This window comes from Mytilus edulis, chromosome 5 (genome assembly GCF_963676685.1).
Source record: "Mytilus edulis chromosome 5, xbMytEdul2.2, whole genome shotgun sequence".
NCBI lineage: Eukaryota > Metazoa > Mollusca > Bivalvia > Mytilida > Mytilidae > Mytilus > Mytilus edulis.
This window is the reverse complement of record NC_092348.1, coordinates 1,799,256-1,818,253: the sequence shown is the minus strand read 5'-3', so window position 1 is coordinate 1,818,253 and position 18,998 is coordinate 1,799,256. Positions and strand designations below refer to the sequence as shown.

Genomic DNA, 18,998 nt, shown 5'->3' with positions numbered 1-18,998 from the left:
AAACGAACTACATTTTCCTGACTTCGTTCAGGACATTTTCAGAAAAAAATGGTTGGTTGAACCTGGTTTTGTGGCTAGCCGAACCTCCCGCTTTCATGGCAACGTAAAATGTAGCACTAAAACGATAACATCACATGACAGGACTACAATACAAATGAATGGACAAACATTCAGGATAGAGAAATTCACAAATTAACAATACAATAGAACATTACGACAAGCTAATAATTATAAAATTATCAGGCTTAACATTAAATATGCTAGACTCGTCATTCATTAATGCACTAATGTCAAAATTGAAAATAAAGCCAAACTATGCGTCATACGACTGTATCAAAGCTACACAAAAGTGTCGTCACAGGTAAATTTCGAAAAGTAGAACATGAATGAAGGCAACAGTAGTATACCGCTGTTCGAAATTCATAAATCGATTAAGACAAAAATAAAATTGGGTTACAAACTAAAAATGATGGAAACACATCAAATATAAGAGAACTTCGACACACCAGAAACACAACATTAAAATGTAACTTACACAGTAACGAACTATAATAAAACAGTGGCCATTTTCCTGACTTGGTACAGGACATTTAATAAAACAACCTGGTGGGTTTAACCTGGTTTTGTGGCACACCAAATCTCCCGCTTTTAATATAATATCAAAATGACAATATTATATGATAGGACTGCAATACAAATAAATGGGAGAACAAACAGGACAGAAAAACACAAGAATAATAGCTAACAAAATATGCCAGGTTTAACATTTAATACGCCATAAAAGAATTGCCTATAGAAAAGAACCGTGACACGTCTCATACCAATGCAAATTTACACTAAGCAAAACAGTCAAAATCAAGAATAAGTTATGTTCAATAATTAAACGATCAAACGACGTAATGACAAACCACAATCTAACACGTTGTAAAACAAGGCCAACAGATCATGATAACTAAAATACACTTTCGCTTGTCTACAAAAAGTAAGAGATAGTAGTGAAACCTCTATTTTTATATCAATCTAGATGTTAATTAGTCATTGTTCATTGTATGTTTTCTTAGTACCCACAAAATAAAGAAAATAAGGTACAATTTATCTAGACGAATCTTTAAAGCAAAATAAAAAATAAAAACTCATGTTGCATCTATGACTTGTACTTAGCTGTGAAACTTTACCTAGTTGTACTTGGATTTGAAACTTTACCAAGTCTATAATTGAAGACAAATTACATTAAAGATTTGTATACTGCTCTTATTATAACGGAATAAGAAGCAGCGAGCTGACGAGTATAAATGATAAACAAATTTGTCACCATCTGTCTTAACAATATTTATCTTGGGGTGGTGTCTGTTTCAAATGAAGATGCCAAAGAAAAACAAAATTACAGAAAGTTTACATTCTATAAAAGAAAATATTTTCCATTAGGATTTCATAGGCTTAGGAAGACTCACTATATCCCCAATGAGCGGAGGTCTGTCCTGGAGCATAATAGAAAGCTGGTTTAAATAAAGACTCACTATATCCCCAATGAGCAGAGGACTGTCCTGGAGCATAATAGAAAGCTGGTTAAAATAAAGACTCACTATATCCCCAATGAGCAGAGGTCTGTCCTGGAGCATAATAGAAAGCTGGTTTAAATAAAGACTCACTATATCCCCAATGAGCAGAGGACTGTCCTGGAGCATAATAGAAAGCTGGTTAAAATAAAGACTCACTAAATCCCCAATGAGCAGAGTTCTGTCCTGGGGCATAATAGAAAGCTGGTTTAAATAAAGACTCACTATATCCCCAATGAGCAGAGGACACTCCTGGAGCATAATAGAAAGCTGGTTAAAATAAAGACTCACTATATCCCCAATGAGCAGAGGACTGTCCTGGAGCATAATATAATGCTGGTTTAAATAAAGACTCACTATATCCCCAATGAGCTGAGGTCTGTCCTGGAGCATAATAGAAAGCTGGTTAAAATAAAGACTCACTATATCCCCAATGAGCAGAAGTCTGTCCTGGAGCATAATAGAAAACTGGTTTAAAAAAAGACTCACTATATCCTCAATGAGCTGAGGACTGTCCTGGAGCATAATAGAAAGCTGGTTTAAATATAGACTCACTATATCCCCAATGAGCAGAGGACTGTCCTGGAACATAATAGAAAGCTGGTTTTAAATAAAGACTCACTATATCCCCAATGAGCAGAGGTCTGTCCTGGAGCATAATAGAAAGCTGGTTTAAATAAAGACTCACTATATCCCCAATGAACAGAGGATTGTCCTGGAGCATAATAGAAAGCTGGTTAAAATAAAGACTCACTATATCCCCAATGAGCAGAGGACTGTCCTGGAGCATAATAGAAAGCTGGTTTAAATAAAGACTCACTATATCACCAATGAGGTGAGTTCTGTCCTGGAGCATAATAGAAAGCTGGTTTAAATAAAGACTCACTATATCCTCAATGAGCAGAGGACTGTCCTGGAGCATAATAGAAAGCTGGTTAAAATAAAGACTCACTATATCCCAAATGAGCAGAGGTCTGTCCTGGAGCATTATAGAAAGCTGGTTAAAATAATGACTCACTATATCCCCAATGACCAGAGGTCTGTCCTGGAGCATAATAAAAAGCTGGTTAAAATAAAGACTCACTATATCCCCAATGAGCAGAGGTCTGTCCAGGAGCATAATAGAGAGCTGGTTAAAATAAAGACTCACTATATCCCCAATGAGCAGAGGACTGTCCTGGAGATTCATAGAAAGCTGGTTAAAATAAAGACTCACTATATCCCCAATGAGCAGAGGTCTGTCCTGGAGCATAATAGAAAGCTGGTTAAAATAAAGACTCACTATATCCCCAATGAGCAGAGGTATCTCATGGAGCATAATAGAAAACTGATTAAAAATAAAGACTCACTATATCCCCAATGAGCAGAGGTCTGTCCTGGAGCATAATAGAAAGCTGATTAAAATAAAGACTCACTATATCCCCAATGAGAAGAGGTCTGTCCTGGAGCATAATAGAAAGCTGGTTAAAATAAAGACTCACTATCTCCCCAATGAGCAGAGGTATCTCCTGGATGTTTAGAAATGTGATTTCTAAACATCCAGGAGAAAGCTGAAAGCTGATTAAAATAAAGTCTCACTATATCCCAAATGAGCAGAGGTCTGTCCTGGATCATAATAGAAAGCTTGTTTCAATAAAGACTTACTATATCCCCAATGAGCAGAGGTCTGTCATGGAGCATAATAGAAAGCTGGTTTAAATAAAGACTCACTATATTCCCAATGAGCAGAGGTCTGTCCTGGAGTATAATAGAAAGCTGGTTAACATAAAGACTCACTATATCCCCAATGAGCAGAGGACTGTCCTGGAGCATAATAGAAAGCTGGCTAAAATAAAGACTCACTATATCCCCAATGAGCAGAGAACTGTCCTGGAGCATAATGGAAAGCTGGTTTAAATAAAGACTCACTATATCCCCAATGAGCAGAGGTCTGTCCTGGAGCATAATAGAAAGCTGGTTTAAATAAAGACGCACTATATCCCCAATGAGCAGAAGTCTGTCCTGGAGCATAATAGAAAGCTGGTTAACATAAAGACTCACTATATCCCCAATGAGCAGAGGTCTGTCCTGGAGCATAATAGAAAGCTTGCTTAAATAAAGACTCACTATATCCCCAATGAGCAGAGGTCTGTCCTGGAGCATAATAGAAAGCTGGTTTAAATAAAGACTCACTATATCCCCAATGAGCAGAGGACTGTCCTTGAGCATAATAGAAAGCTGGTTTAAATAAAGACTCACTATATCCCCAATGAGCAGAGGACTGTCCTGGAGCATAATAGAAAGCTGGTTAAAATAAAGACTCACTATATCCCCAATGAGCAGAGGTCTGTCCTGGAGCATAATAGAAAGCTGGTTAAAATAAAGACTCACTATATCCCCAATGAGCAGAGGTATCTCCTGGATGTTTAGAAATGTGATTTCTAAACATCCAGGAGAAAGCTGAAAGCTGATTAAAATAAAGACTCACTATATCCCAAATGAGCAGAGGTCTGTCCTGGAGCATAATAGAAAGCTTGTTTAAATAAAGACTTACTATATCCCGAATGAGCAGAGGTCTGTCATGGAGCATAATAGAAAGCTGGTTTAAATAAAGACTCACTATATTCCCAACGAGCAGAGGTCTGTCCTGGAGCATAATAGAAAGCTGGTTAACATAAAGACTCACTATATCCCCAATGAGCAGAGGACTGTCCTTGAGCATAATAGAAAGCTGGTTTAAATAAAGACTTACTATATCCCCGATGAGCAGTGGTCTGTCATGGAGCATAATAGAAAGCTGGTTTAAATAAAGACTCACTATATTCCCAATGAGCAGAGGTCTGTCCTGGAGCATAATAGAAAGCTGGTTAACATAAAGACTCACTATATCCCCGATGAGCAGAGGACTGTCCTTGAGCATAATAGAAAGCTGGTTTAAATAAAGACTCACTATATCCCCAATGAGCAGAGGTCTGTCCTGGAGCATAATAGAAAACTGGTTAAAATAAAGACTCACTATATCCCCAATGAGCAGAGGACTGTCCTGGAGCATAATGGAAAGCTGGTTTAAATAAAGACTCACTATATCCCCAATGAGCAGAGGTCTGTCCTGGAGCATAATAGAAAGCTGGTTAAAATAAAGACTCACTATATCCCCAATGCGCAGAGGACTGTCCTGGAGCATAATAGAAAGCTGGTTTAAATAAAGACTCACTATATCCCCAATGACCAGAGGTCTGTCCTGGAGCATAATAGAAAGCTGGTTTAAAAAAAGACTCACTATATCCCCAATGAGCAGAGGTCTGTCCTAGAGCATAATAGAAAGCTGGTTAAAATAAAGACTCACTATATCCCCAATGAGCAGAGGTCTGTCCTGGAGCATAATAGAAAGCTGGTTTAAATAAAGACTCACTATATCCCCAATGAGCGGAGGACTGCCCTGGAGCATAATAGAAAGCTGGTTTAAATAAAGACTCACTATATCCCCAATGAGCAGAGGTCTGTCCTGGAGCATAATAGAAAGCTGGTTTAAATAAAGACTCACTATATCCCCAATGAGCAGAGGTTTGTCCTGGAGCATAATAGAAAGCTGGTTAAAATAAAGACTCACTATATCCCAAATGAACGGAGGTCTGTCCTGGAGCATAATAGAAATTTGGTTTAAATAAAGACTTACTATATCCCCAATGAGCAGAGGACTGTCCTGGAGCATAATAGAAAGCTGGTTTCTTGTCTGGTTCCATAAAACATCTGTTTGCTGTAGATATAAACATCCAACCAGTTGAATCACATTTGGATTTATCAGCATTCTGACTGGCATAGAATTCTCTTAGGAAATCTGGATCTCTGAAATGGTTATTGTTTTCATCGATTATTTAAACATTTGCAAAATAAAATAAACGGAAATTATTTTTATTTTATTTTACTGTGGATGATGCATTTAATCTATATCATTATGATTTAGGAATATAGATCTCTATAAGGTTATAATGTGGTATGTATTGTAACCTTGTTGTCGAATGTTTATTTCTGACAAGTTATATAGAAGTTATAATTCAAGAGACATTTACATCATTTAGAAAATTGATTTATAGTGAAGCAAATATGAAGAATATGAGATATTGCATTTTCTATTTTTAGAATCTGACAAAGTCAGTTTAAACAAACCAGAAACTATGCATGTCTTCAGTTATAATGTTATAAGTGCTGTATCTATGTAGACAGCCAGTAACTATAACAAACAGTAAACTCGATCTTGCTTCATTCAGCACTTTCCCCGCAAGAATGAAAAATAAATCCTGAGCTGTACAGTTTTAATACACAATTTTATATATGCACACACCAGGGTTGGCAAAAACCCGGGTCTTATGAGTATTGCCCAGCCCAGTGGGAAATACTGGGAAAACCCGGGTTTTACTGGGTTTTTGTGGGTAATACTGGGCAATACTGGGTAATATAAAATACTTGTCTGAATTTCAAAGAGGGTTCAGTGATAACACAAATGTAATACATTTAATAAGATATGTATACCCTATTTTGTTTGTTTTAGCATTTGTCTAGATGGGCAAACAGTATATATAAAGTAAACATTTTTTTGTTTTCCAATAAATATAACTTCTATTAAGAATTAACAATAACTTGTAAGAAAAATTACATTTACATAATGTCACTAATTAATTAGTAATTATTCAGATTAGAACACAGATTTGTTTATGTAACAATAATCAGCCCTTATAATTCTATAAGTTTTATTGACATGACCCCTTAGGGTGTTTATTTAGCAATATGAATGTATGACAAATAAAATTAACAAGTCTCTTAATATGCAATAAAATGCATGTTTCAAGGTTTGAATTATTAAAACAATGCTTGGTAATTAAAAAAGTATCTTTAAATGTACAAATCTTCTGTTCTGCCTACATATAGAATTAATAGAGAAGAGAATGAAATTGACATTTCAATCTTCTAGTAATGACTGTCACTGGTTATCTGTATAAAAAGTATATATTTAGCTGTTATACTATGAAACTGTACTAAGCCTTTACTATTTAGTGTTAAAATAAGCATAAAAAATCATATTGCCCAGTATTGCCCACTATTACCAATTTCTGGGAGTATTGCCCAGCCCGGGAAAACCCGGGTTTTCCCACCCGGGAATTCCCGGGCGGGTAATACTTTGCCAACCCTGGCACAAATACTTATTAGAAGAATATAAAACCAGAATGTTTCATGCAGTATATACAGGTTTAACATACGCTTACAACTACTTTGGTATCTGAGAAATTGACACCATATCAAATATATAAATACTTACTGAGACATTGCGAAATACTGTTTAGTTGTAGATTGTAAATCCACCCATGACGAATCTATGATTCTGCTAGGTGTAAACCAACTCATCTTATCTGTTCCTGTAGCATTGAACAACATGAAAGCTTTCTCGACACCATTTTTGTATATGGATACCCTGACCTGTAATATATTTTGATTAATTTTCTATACTTTATTTTCGATCATTTTTATCAAATAAGAAAAGGTAACCTTACTCTGTGCCAAACTTTCATTTGGTTTGTTTGAAAGATTTTTTTGTCTGACATGTTTGTCGGTCAGAGAGAGTTTGTTTGCAAATAAAGAGGACACGTCGATGTTCCATTACTAATCACATTTCTAAAGGTCCAGCTCATTCTTAAAAAAAAATTATCATAAATAAAATACTGTCATTTCAGCAATTTGTTTGTCATTTTATTTGATAAAATACAGTTACTGGTCAATTTTTTAAAGTATTGATGCATATTATTGAAGTATACATGAATAAATTAAGATGTTATGTATTATTAAATAAAAGCAACAGTAGTATACCGCTGTTCAAAATTCATAAATCGATAGAGAAAAAAACCAAATACGGGTTGCAAACTAAAACTGAGGGAAACTTTTTAAATATAAGAGAACTACGACACAACAGAGACACAACACCGAAACGTAAAACACAGAGAAACGAACTTTTATGTAACAATGCCCATTTTCCTGACTCGGTACATGGCATTTTATGAACAAATGGTGATTTGAACCTGGTTTTGTGGCATGCTTCTGCTTTAATATTAATTATAACATTAAAATTAAAAATTACACGACAGGGTTACAATAAATGAACAGATAAATGAGAGAAAATATATGACAGAGAAACAAACGAATAATAGCCATCCAAAGGTTACAGGTTCAAAAATATTTTTAAACACCAGACGCGCGTAGCGCTACGTCTAAACAAAACTATGCTCAGATGCAAACATTTTGAAAGCCATAACAACTACCAAGTTGAAAATCGCCGAGGACCAAAAGTTTACAGTTTACAAAAGTTGCGAGGCCAAGGTTATCTTAGTCCGTTTCTCTGTGTGTTACATTTTAGTGGTGTGTCGTTTTTCTCCTTTTATATTTGATGCGTTTCCCTCGGTTTTAGTTTGTTACCCCGATTTTGTTTTTTGTCCATGGATTTATGCGTTTTGAACAGCGGTATACTACTGTTGCCGTTATTTATCTGCCTGGGACAAAACGTCATTATTATCAAGAATTATACATAGTTTTGCAAACAGTAACTTTTATAAAATGACTATATAATAGATATACATGATTAACCTAAAGTGGCAACTAGCTATAGAATAAAAAACGAAAAAATTACAAAATCACAGCCCTGTTAGCCATAGTCAATGCTACGCCCAAAGTGACTTCACATGTAAATTGCTAAAACGTGGTCAGAAAATTAAGAACATTTTTATAAAATTCAATATTAGATTTGTATGACTCATCTAACTTGTATTAATAACAGTAAGCATTATAATACTAATTAAAATTTAATTGAAGTAGTAATTAAATAATTAATTGTATTATCTAGCTTTGTGGTTGATTCTTCTGATCAAACTGCAAACCAAATATATAGTGTAAATTTCGTTGATCCAAAATTAAATCTATCAAATGAACTGGATGAGTAGTTATCCCCCTAAAAACACAACAATACAACAGAAAAATACGATTTACAAATACAAACGTTAAAACATTTGAAAAATTCCGATGACAGCAACAAACACAATATCAAAACCAAAGAAATTAGTTTTGAATGGATAAGTACCGTGCCAAGTCTTTAGGCAATACGATTTCACACTCAGAAAACCAGTCACATTCGGGAATAAGTCACGTTCGGTAATAAAAAGGTCAAACGGCGTAATGACAAACCACTATTCAACACGTGATAAAAATTTCCATGGTAAGTTTGGACAAGGATACATCGTATGGATCAATCGATTCGTGATGGTGTCCGTAAAATTTGCGTAGTGTCATTTTTAATTTGTCTTCCTCATAACTTTGTTTCTGCGTTAGGAGCACACTCTTGTATATATGTATATGAAGTGCGTATAGTGTGAACATGCACGAGAATAACGTATTAATTGAGATATGTTAATGGCATACGAAGAAGGCTGAGAAATGGGAAATTGATAATTATTAACGTTTTAATGTATTGATTGACAATAAAGATTATTCATGAATTTGGCCTTCCGAATTATACTATGTTTCTTGGATTGTTATAACATGAACCACACGACGGGTCCCACATGTGGAACAGGATCTGGTTACCCTTCCCCAGTGTTTTATTGAGTGTGTGTCGTTTAGATTTTAGTTTTCTATGTTGTGTGTTTCTTCTATTATTTTTTTTATTTTTTTTTTCGTGTTTAGCCGGGGCGATGTCAATTTATTTTCTATCTATGAGTATGACTGTCCCTCTCGTATCTTTCGCCCCTCTTTTGTGCACTTGGTAAAAAAAATATTATTTAATAATAAATTATGAACACATTTTTATATTATTGTCAAATTGAAATCCTAGTGTTTCGTATCATAATAAAAGATTAGAATTACATTAGTATTTTCTTTTAATTCGCCTTTTATGTTTTTTAATGCCTCTAAAGTGATTGAAATGCTCTTTCGGTGAAGGACATAAGCCGATAACAGTACAATCTGTAAAGATCGTACATAATTATAACTGTAATCTCTAGTGTGAAGATCGGTATACTTCTGTTGTATTTTTTTTTATTATTTCAAAATGCTAAATTTGAACATAGAAATCAAATTTCCATGACGACAAAACAATCTTAAAGCTTTTGTGGTTTTTTATTTGCCACAAAAACATTTACTAACTGTCATTATGGTACTGTTAGCTTAAAAAGTATAATTCTACCAAGCTAAATAAGCATAAAAAAGAAAAGATCCCTTAACATCATGAACATAACTAAAGCACTCTCTTTAGGGGACTTCTTTTCTTTTTACCTTATCCAAGCAAAGAAATGTCCAGTTGTTTGACAATATTGGCTTATAATGTCCAGGGAAGTTTGGTGTCAGTGCCCGGGCATCTTGTTGGAATTCATTAATTGTCTTAGTTGAGTTCCATAATTCAAACAAATCAGTAACACCCGGAGGATATGTTTCTACTCCAGTTACTCCCTTCATCAATAGTACATAACCATTCGGTGATGGTGCTAAAAATTAAAATAATCAATAGTACATAACCATTTGGTGATGGTGCTTAAAATAAATATCATCAAAAGTACATAACCATTTGGTGATGGTGCTTAAAATAGATATCCTCAACAGTACATAACCATTTGGTGATGGTGCTTAAAATAAATATCATTAATAGTACATAACCATTTCGTGATGGTGCTTAAAATAAATATCATCAATAGTACATAACCGTTTGGTGAAGGTGCTTAGAATAAATATTATCAATAGTACATAACCATTTGGTGATGGTGTTTAGAATAAATATCATCAATAGTACATACCTATTTGGTGATGGTGTTTAAAATAAAAAAAAAACATCAATAGTACATAACCATGTAAAATAGATATCATAACTAGTACAAAACCATTTGGTGATGGTGCTTAAAATGAATATCATCAATAGTACATAACCGTTTGGTGATGGTGCTTAAAATCAATATCATCAATAGTACATAACCATTTGGTGACGGTGCTTTCAATAAAAATCATCAATATTACATAACCATTTGGTGATGGTGCTTTCAATATATATCATAAATAGTACATAACCATTTGGTGATGATGCTTAAATGAATATCATCAATAGTACATAACCGTTTGGTGATGGTGCTTAAAATAAATATCATCAATAGTACATAACCATTTGGTGATGGTGCTTTCAATAGATATAATCAACAGTACATAACCATTTGGTGATGGTGCTTAAAATAGATATCATCAATAGTACATAACCATTTTGTGACTGTGCTTAACATAAAAATCATCAATAGTACATAACCATTCGGTGATGGTGCTTAAAATAGATATCATCAATAGTACATAACCATTTTGTGATGGTGCTTAAAATAGATATCATCAATAGTACATAACCATTTGGTGATGGTGTTTAGAATAAATATCATCAATAGTACATAACTATTTGTTGATTGTGTCTAAAATAAAAAAAAACATCAATAGTACATAACCCTGTGGTGATGATGCTTAAAATAGATATCCTCAAAAGTACATATTAACCATTTTGTGATGGTGCTTAAAATAGATATCATCAATAGTACATAACCATTTGGTGATGGTGCTTAAAATAAATATTTTCAATAGTACATAACCATTTGGTGATGGTGTTTAGAATAAATATCATCAATAGTACATAACTATTTGGTGATTGTGTCTAAAATAAAAAAAAACATCAATAGTACATAACCCTGTGGTGATGATGCTTAAAATAGATATCCTCAAAAGTACATATTAACCATTTTGTGATGGTGCCTAAAATAAATATCATCAATAGTACATAACCGTTTGGTGATGGTGCTTAAAATAAATATCATCAATAGTACATAACCATTTCGTGATGGTGCTTAAAATAAAAATTATCAATAGTTCATTACCATTTGGTGATGGTGCTTAAAATTGGTATCATTAATAGTACATAACCATTTGGTGATGGTGCTTAAAATAAAAATCATCAATTGTACATAACCATTTGGTGATGGTGCTTAAAATAGATATCATCAATAGTACATAACCATTTGGTGATGGTGCTTAAAATAAAAATCACCAATTGTACATAACCATTTGGTGATGGTGCTTAAAATAGATATCATCAATAGTACATAACCATTTGGTGATGGTGCTTAAAATAAAAATCATCAATAGTACATAACCGTTTGGTGATGGTGCTTAAAATAAAAATCATCAATAGTACATAACCATTTGGTGATGGTGCTTAAAATTGATATCATCAATAGAACATTACTATTTGGTGATATTACTTTAAATAGATATCATCAATAATACATAACCATTTGGTGATGGTGCTTAGAATAGATATCATCAATAGTACATAACCATTTGGTGATGGTGCTTTTAAAAATATCATCAATATGACATAACCATTTGGTGATGGTGTTTAAAATACATAACATCATTAGTACATAACCATTTGGTGATGGTGCTTAAAATAAATACCATCAATAGTACATGAGCATTTGGTAATGGTGCTTAAAAAAAATACCTTCAATAGTACATAACCATTTGGTGATGGTGCTTTAAAAATTATCCTCAATAGTACATATATAACTATTTGGTGATGGTGTTTAAAAAACATATCATCATTAGTACATAACCATTTGGTGATGGTGCTTAAAATCAATATCATCAATAGTACATAACTTTTTGGTGATGGTGCTTAGAATATGTCATATAAAATGTTTTTGAGTGTATTACATCATAAGTTACCAACCGTCGCTGCATCAAGATATAATTTATGGTTAAACATAACCTAATGTGTGTATACAGTTGTTTCAGTTGATCTTTTTTTTTTATTCGGTGCAAACGGCAGATGGATAATATGCAACAACCTTGGCTTTAACACCTAAATTACAGGGCTGGTTGTTTTTTTTGCAAAATGATAAACAAAACCTCAGATAATGTGGAAAAAGACAATTCAAAACATTTAGTAAATAGTTCTGTCTTTCACACCTTATAAATTTCAAAAAAGATTATGTGTTCATTTTGATATGATCTTGGTAAATATCTTAATCTGACATCATAATGATCATGTGAACTTGGTTAAAAATTGACTGTCGAATTAGCCAAGACTGCTAAAAGTGGTGTTTAAATTTAACAATAAATTGTCAGTAAGTTTCACGTTGCTGCAACCCTACCTTCGTACAACGCTACCCTAACTGAAAACTTTAACCGTCCAAATGCACTGCTTTCAAACGATTACAATTCCTTGTTTAGTGAGCAAAATCTAGACCAAAATCGTTACTTGTACTGATGACACCTAAGGTTTGGGAATAAGTTACACATTGTGATGATAACATACTTGTTACTTGTACTGATGATACTGAAGGTTTAGGACATAAGTAACACATTGTAATGATAACATTCTTGTAACTTGTACTGACGAAACTGACGGTTTAGGACATACATTACAGTGTCGGGCACAATTCTGTCTGGCAAAGTCAATAAAAACGTACAAGCATTTGGTCCAATTTCTGCGCATGCTGAGGGGTTCTTGTCGACACAAGAGGGTGTAGCAGTTGTCATCTGATCAGCTGAAACATATATATCTTTATGTAGATTGAAGACCATATGTAGATTAAAAAGCATATGTAGATTAAAGAGCATATGTAGATTAAAGAGAATATGAAGATTAAAGAACATTTGTAGATTAAAGAGCATTTGTAGATTAAAGAGCCTATATAGATTGACGAACAGTTGATTAAAGAACATTTGTAGAGTAAAGAGCATATGTAGATTGCAGAGCAGCATATGTAGATTAAAGAGCAGCATACGTAGATTAAAGTGCCTATGTAGATTGAAGATGGGTTGATTAAAGAACAATTGTAGATTAAAGAGCATATGTAAATTGCAGAGCATATGTAGATTGCAGAGCATATTAAGATTAAAGAACATTTGTAGATTAAAGAGCATAATTATGTAGATTGAAAAGCATACGTGGATTAAATATACTATGCGGATTAAAGAGCCAATGTAGATTGAAAAACAGTTGATTAAAAAAAATTTGTAGATTGAAGAGCATATGTAGATTGCAGAGTAGCATATGTAGATAACAGATCGGCATATTAAGATTAAAGTACAAATGCAGATTAAAGAGCATATTTTGATTGAAGAACAGTTGATTAAAGAACATTTGTAGATTAAAGAGCATATATAGATTGCAGAGCATATGTAGATTAAAAAGTATATTTAGATTAAAGAACATTTGCAGATTAAAGAGTATCTGTAGATTGAAAAGCATACGTGGATTAAATATACTATGTGGATAAAAGAGCCTATGTAGACTGAAGAACAATTGATTAAAGAATATTTGTAGATTAAGGAGTATATGAAGATTAAAAAGTATATTTAGATTAAAGAACATTTGCAGATTAAAGAGCATCTGTAGATTGAAAAGCATACGTGGATTAAATATACTATGTTGATAAAAGAGCCTATGTAGGTAGAAGAACATGTGATTAAAGTACATATGCAGATTAAAGAGCATATTTAGATTAAAAAAACCATTTGTAGATTAAAGAGCATATGTAGATTGAAAAGCATACATGAATTAAATATACTATGTGAATTAAAGAGATGAAAAATTAAAGTGATTGTGAACGCTATAGGGAAACATTGTTTCCATTTAAGAATCGCCAGCTTTATAACATGGTACACATTTGACACAATATATTGTTTGAATTTGATGTATCTTTTTTTTCAGTTCAAACCGTATCTTATAACAAATTGATTCAACTATTTTCTTATTACCTAGGACATTAGTTTTCTCAATTGAATTGTTCTGTTATTATTTAGGTCATAGGTTTTCTCAATTGAATTGTTTTCTTATAAATTTGGTAATTAGTTTACTCAATTTACTCAAATGAATGTTCTCATTTTTGAAGATTTTACACTTGGCTAAAGATGCCTTTAACAACTAAATTTAGACTTTGGTAGATGGTTGTCTCATTGGCAAATCTTACTACATCTCCACATTTTTATATAGGGGAAATAGGTCTGTTATGTTTTATGACCACGTGTATAGGTTATCTAAATGTAGATATGTAGATTTTTCACAAGTACATCCATGTCATTGCTAATAAATCTTGTCAGAACATGCTGTTGTTTTTTTTACAGTGTTTAGTCCTTTCTCTTATGTTTTATGATCTCATTAATTTATAACAAAACTGTGTTTTAATATATAGTATCATAGCTCGTCACTAACTAACATCTGATTGCCGTGTTTTCAATAAATGTGGAACGTCTGTTTTAATATTATAAAAACAGAGATTTTCATTCTTGCAATCTATTGAACAATATAAAACACTTTTAGCAGTACAATGAATAATGAATAACATTTTCAAACTTTGACAAACTTGGAATAAGCAGGGAAATTAATGAATGTATGTGTGTGTTTCCTTTACTACAGCGACCAAAGCAAAAACAACCTCCTAATTATTAAATAAAACAAGGACGAAAGATACCAGAGGGACAGTCAAACTCAGAGATTGAAAATAAACTGACAACCTCATAAACTTACCACACATCCCACAATAATGTTGACAGTTTTCTTTAGCCCATGGTACATACTCGTTGACACAAACCTTTTTACCATATAAATCACATTTTGGAAGTTTATCTTGACATGAAGGGGTAGGTGTGTTCATACCAGGCTGAGCTGTAAAATACAATGACAATTATTAATACTTAAATGTCGTCACAGCTGATTGGACTGTATTGAAAAATATGATTTCAAATGAGGTAGGTTAGGCAAAATCTTTTTTTAAATTTTGTATCGGAGTGTAGATTAATTTTTCACAAGATTTGTATTAACCATCAACATAAACTAAAAGAGGGGCAACCGACAAATTGAAATTGTACATTTTATTTAGCTAACCGAGGGACAAATGTAGCTTAAGGTATTATTTGTCCAATTTAATGTCAGTATATCAATGATGCACAAACCTGAAAACATAAAGCCTTAAGGTGAGACATAAACATAGTATAACTAGCTATGTATAGTGAATACATACCACACATTCCACAATTATGTTGACAATTTCTCCTTCCCCAGGCATCATAAGGTGGCTGACATACAGACTGGCCATAATCAGCACAGTTTTCTATGGCATCAGTACATCCAGGGTGGGGATCTGGTGTTGGTATGAAGGGAGTAGGAGTTACAACACCGGGGGCTACTGTTGTTGGAGTTCTACATTGCAGTCTCTTACAACACTGACCAGGTACAGGTATAAGTTCACAGAGAGCAGGAAGTCTGGTGAACTCTGGACATCTGAATTAATAAGACATGAGAGTGTCAAAGCAAGTCAAGACATTAAAACCAACTGGAAAGAAGGACAGGAAATTTTGCATATCACTGGAAAAGCATTGCGTGTAAGAACTTCAATGTAAATTGCAGTGCAACACAATTGGGTAAAAATTATTGACGGGGAGTTATCTTCCTTTGTTCATTCGTTAACTATATCTATTTAAAAACAAGAATGTGTCCATAGTACACAGATGCCCCACTCGTACTATCATTGGACATTTTCAGTGGACCGTGAAATTGGGGTCAATACTTTAATTTGGCATTAAAATTAGAAAGATCATATCATAGGGAACATGTGTACTAAGTTTAAAGTTGATTGGACTTCAACTTCATAAAAAACTACCTTGACCAGAAACTCTAACAAGAAGTGGGACGAACAAACGGACGGATTGACGGACGAACGAACGGACGGCCGAACGGAGGCACATACCAGAAAACATAATGCCCCTTTACTTTCGTAGGTGGGGCATACAAAACAGACCCCGCGCAACTTTCTATAAAATAGTTTTCTTGACAAGTATGGTATATAAATCATTTTAAAACTTAAATAAATATTGAGAAGAAAGTTTCAATTATTTGATGGGTATGAATAGGATCTAAATTATGTTATTGTTGTGACAAGGCCTACAAATATAGCTATCAAGCCGGTATGGAACACCGGAGATCACCCCTAGTTTGTGGTGGGGTTCGTGTTGTTTATTCTTTAGTTTTCTATGTTGTGTCATGTGTACTATTGTTTGTCTATTAGTCCTTTTCATTTTTTGCCATGGCGTTGTCAGTGCATTTTCGATTTATGAGTTTGACTGTACCTCTGGTACCTTTCCTCCCTCTTTTACAATAGGGTTTAAAATTCAACTCAAACAGGGAAACATTTGATAGGGACAGATATTTACCCTTAGTTGTTTCCCTAAATATGACATTAAATTTATTGTCCACATTTCAACCAGTTCCCTTGGTAACACCCTCAATTTTATTAACAAAAACTGAATAATTTACTTTTTATTTAAATTCCTAGAAAATTAATTAAACACCTCCATTTTAATTGGCTAAATTATAATCAAAGGTTTAAAATAAAATGAAAAACTAACTGTGCAAAACACTGATATCTTCCTGTTTTACTATCTACACATTTACAATGGAAATCACAACCATCGTCCCATTCATCACCAGCTTTGTAGAATTGTCCTTTGTAGATACAACCCACTGTAAACACAAGACAAAAATATTATAATGTAGAATTTAGTAAACACCTTTATAGAATTGTCCTTTGTAGATACAACTTACTGTAAACACAAGACAAACATATTATAATGTAGAATTTAGTAAACAGCTTTGTATAATTGTCCTTTGTAGATACAACCCACTGTAAACACAAGACAACATATTATAATGTAGAATTTAGTAAACAGCTTTGTATAATTGTCCTTTGTATATACAACCCACTGTAAACACAAGACAAAAATATTATTATGTAGAATTTAGTAAACAGCTTTGTAGAATTGTCCTTTGTATATACAACCCACTGTAAACACAAGACAAAAATATTATTATGTAGAATTTAGTAAACAGCTTTGTAGAATTGTCCTTTGTATATACAACTTACTGTAAACACGAGAAAACATATTATAATGTATAATTGTCCTTTGTAGATACATCCTACTGTAAACAAAAGACAAAATATTATAATGTATGATACAAAATATCATAATGTAGAATTAATTAAACAGCTTTGTATATTTGTCCTTTGTAGATACAACCCACTGTTAATACAAACAGAAATAATTCAATTATAATAATTGGTGTCGATAGTCACCTCAATTAAAACAAAGATACAAGAGGGACAGTCATACTCATAGATACAAAAACAGTAAACTGACAAAGTCATGGGAGTTATCTCAAGTGCTCCGGTAAGGTAAGCAGATCATGTTCCCCAGATAAGAATTTAGTAGCGCAAACATCTATTGAATATTTGCCCTGTTGTATAGATTATAAGTACCGTGTCTAGTTCTATGAATCTTCCTGGAACCAGTGCGCTTTTTTCAATGCAATCAAAGGTATGTTGATTTTTTCAGTACAAATTAGAATTAGGTTTATTTTTTACATGAAATGAATGCAACCTTATTTGAACTTAAGACAAAGTATCAATTAATGCTTGAAATTGCAGAATTTAACAGAGAAAGCAATTGGGCTATGCATTTGTACGTTTATATCTCAAATGAGCTTATCAAATTTAAGAAGACCAATAAATATGTCTGGGATATAGTTAGTTCATGAAATAAAGCTGGTTTCGGCGATTTAATTCATTCCCTCTTTTCAGTGTTTCTGTTGGTCTTTTGTTTTTTCTGTTATAGTTGGTGTTGTTAACTCGGTTTATGTTTGTGATCTGGATTCGTTTTCTGTTTGTCAATTCATGACTATTAAACAGCAGTATACTAATGTTGCCTTTATTTAAGGTAGTTCCAAACATCTTCATTAAAATTATATTGCCTTTAATTTAAAAAAAATGTGTGATTCAATTCATTTTTGACCCTTTGAATAAATATTAGAAAAAGTCAAAAGAATTGAAAGACACATTTAATCGGAAAAATATCATTGGATAAACATCCCCTTTACAATACAACATGAATAACATTTTCAGCTTTTTATTACAGAACTACCTCTCTGTTGTGTTTTGTAAAAAGTAAAATCACAAAACAATTAATTCCGAGGAAAATTCAATCGTAAAGTCCATTATAAAATGACAAAATCAAATGACAAAACACATCAAACGAATGAAAAACAACTGTTTTATTCCTGACTTTGTTCCGGCGTTTTCAAAAGTATAAAATAATATATATAGAACCTGTTTTAATAGGGTTAAATCTCTCACTTGTATGACAGTTGCATTCAATTCCGTTATATTTACAACGATGCGTAAACAAAATAGACATAATAATATCGGTACAGCAGTCATTACTGCGTTACAATCTCAAAACAATCATTTACAAAAAAATCCCTAAAGCATCTATCAATTAAAAAAAAACCAAATGCATTGCTTTGCGTGTCTGATGTCAGAAAACGTAAACGTCACATAGGAAGAAATT

At 33.0% G+C, this 18,998-nt stretch overlaps 1 protein-coding gene across 1 annotated transcript in view; it reads right to left on the bottom strand.

The window, feature by feature from the left end:
- LOC139522644 (uncharacterized) overlaps positions 1–18,998 on the bottom strand; it is a 234,360-nt gene that overhangs the window by 34,871 nt on the left and 180,491 nt on the right. Inside the window, exons 9-20 of the mRNA XM_071316111.1 lie at positions 17,004–17,118; positions 15,620–15,879; positions 15,127–15,264; positions 13,064–13,141; positions 9,846–10,054; positions 6,850–7,007; positions 5,212–5,381; positions 4,684–4,776; positions 4,420–4,512; positions 3,729–3,821; positions 2,179–2,271; positions 1,716–1,808 (exon numbers count right to left, since the gene is read on the bottom strand). Coding sequence (XP_071172212.1) covers positions 1,716–1,808; positions 2,179–2,271; positions 3,729–3,821; positions 4,420–4,512; positions 4,684–4,776; positions 5,212–5,381; positions 6,850–7,007; positions 9,846–10,054; positions 13,064–13,141; positions 15,127–15,264; positions 15,620–15,879; positions 17,004–17,118 — 1,593 coding nt within the window. The remainder of the gene's footprint in view (positions 1–1,715; positions 1,809–2,178; positions 2,272–3,728; positions 3,822–4,419; positions 4,513–4,683; positions 4,777–5,211; positions 5,382–6,849; positions 7,008–9,845; positions 10,055–13,063; positions 13,142–15,126; positions 15,265–15,619; positions 15,880–17,003; positions 17,119–18,998) is intronic.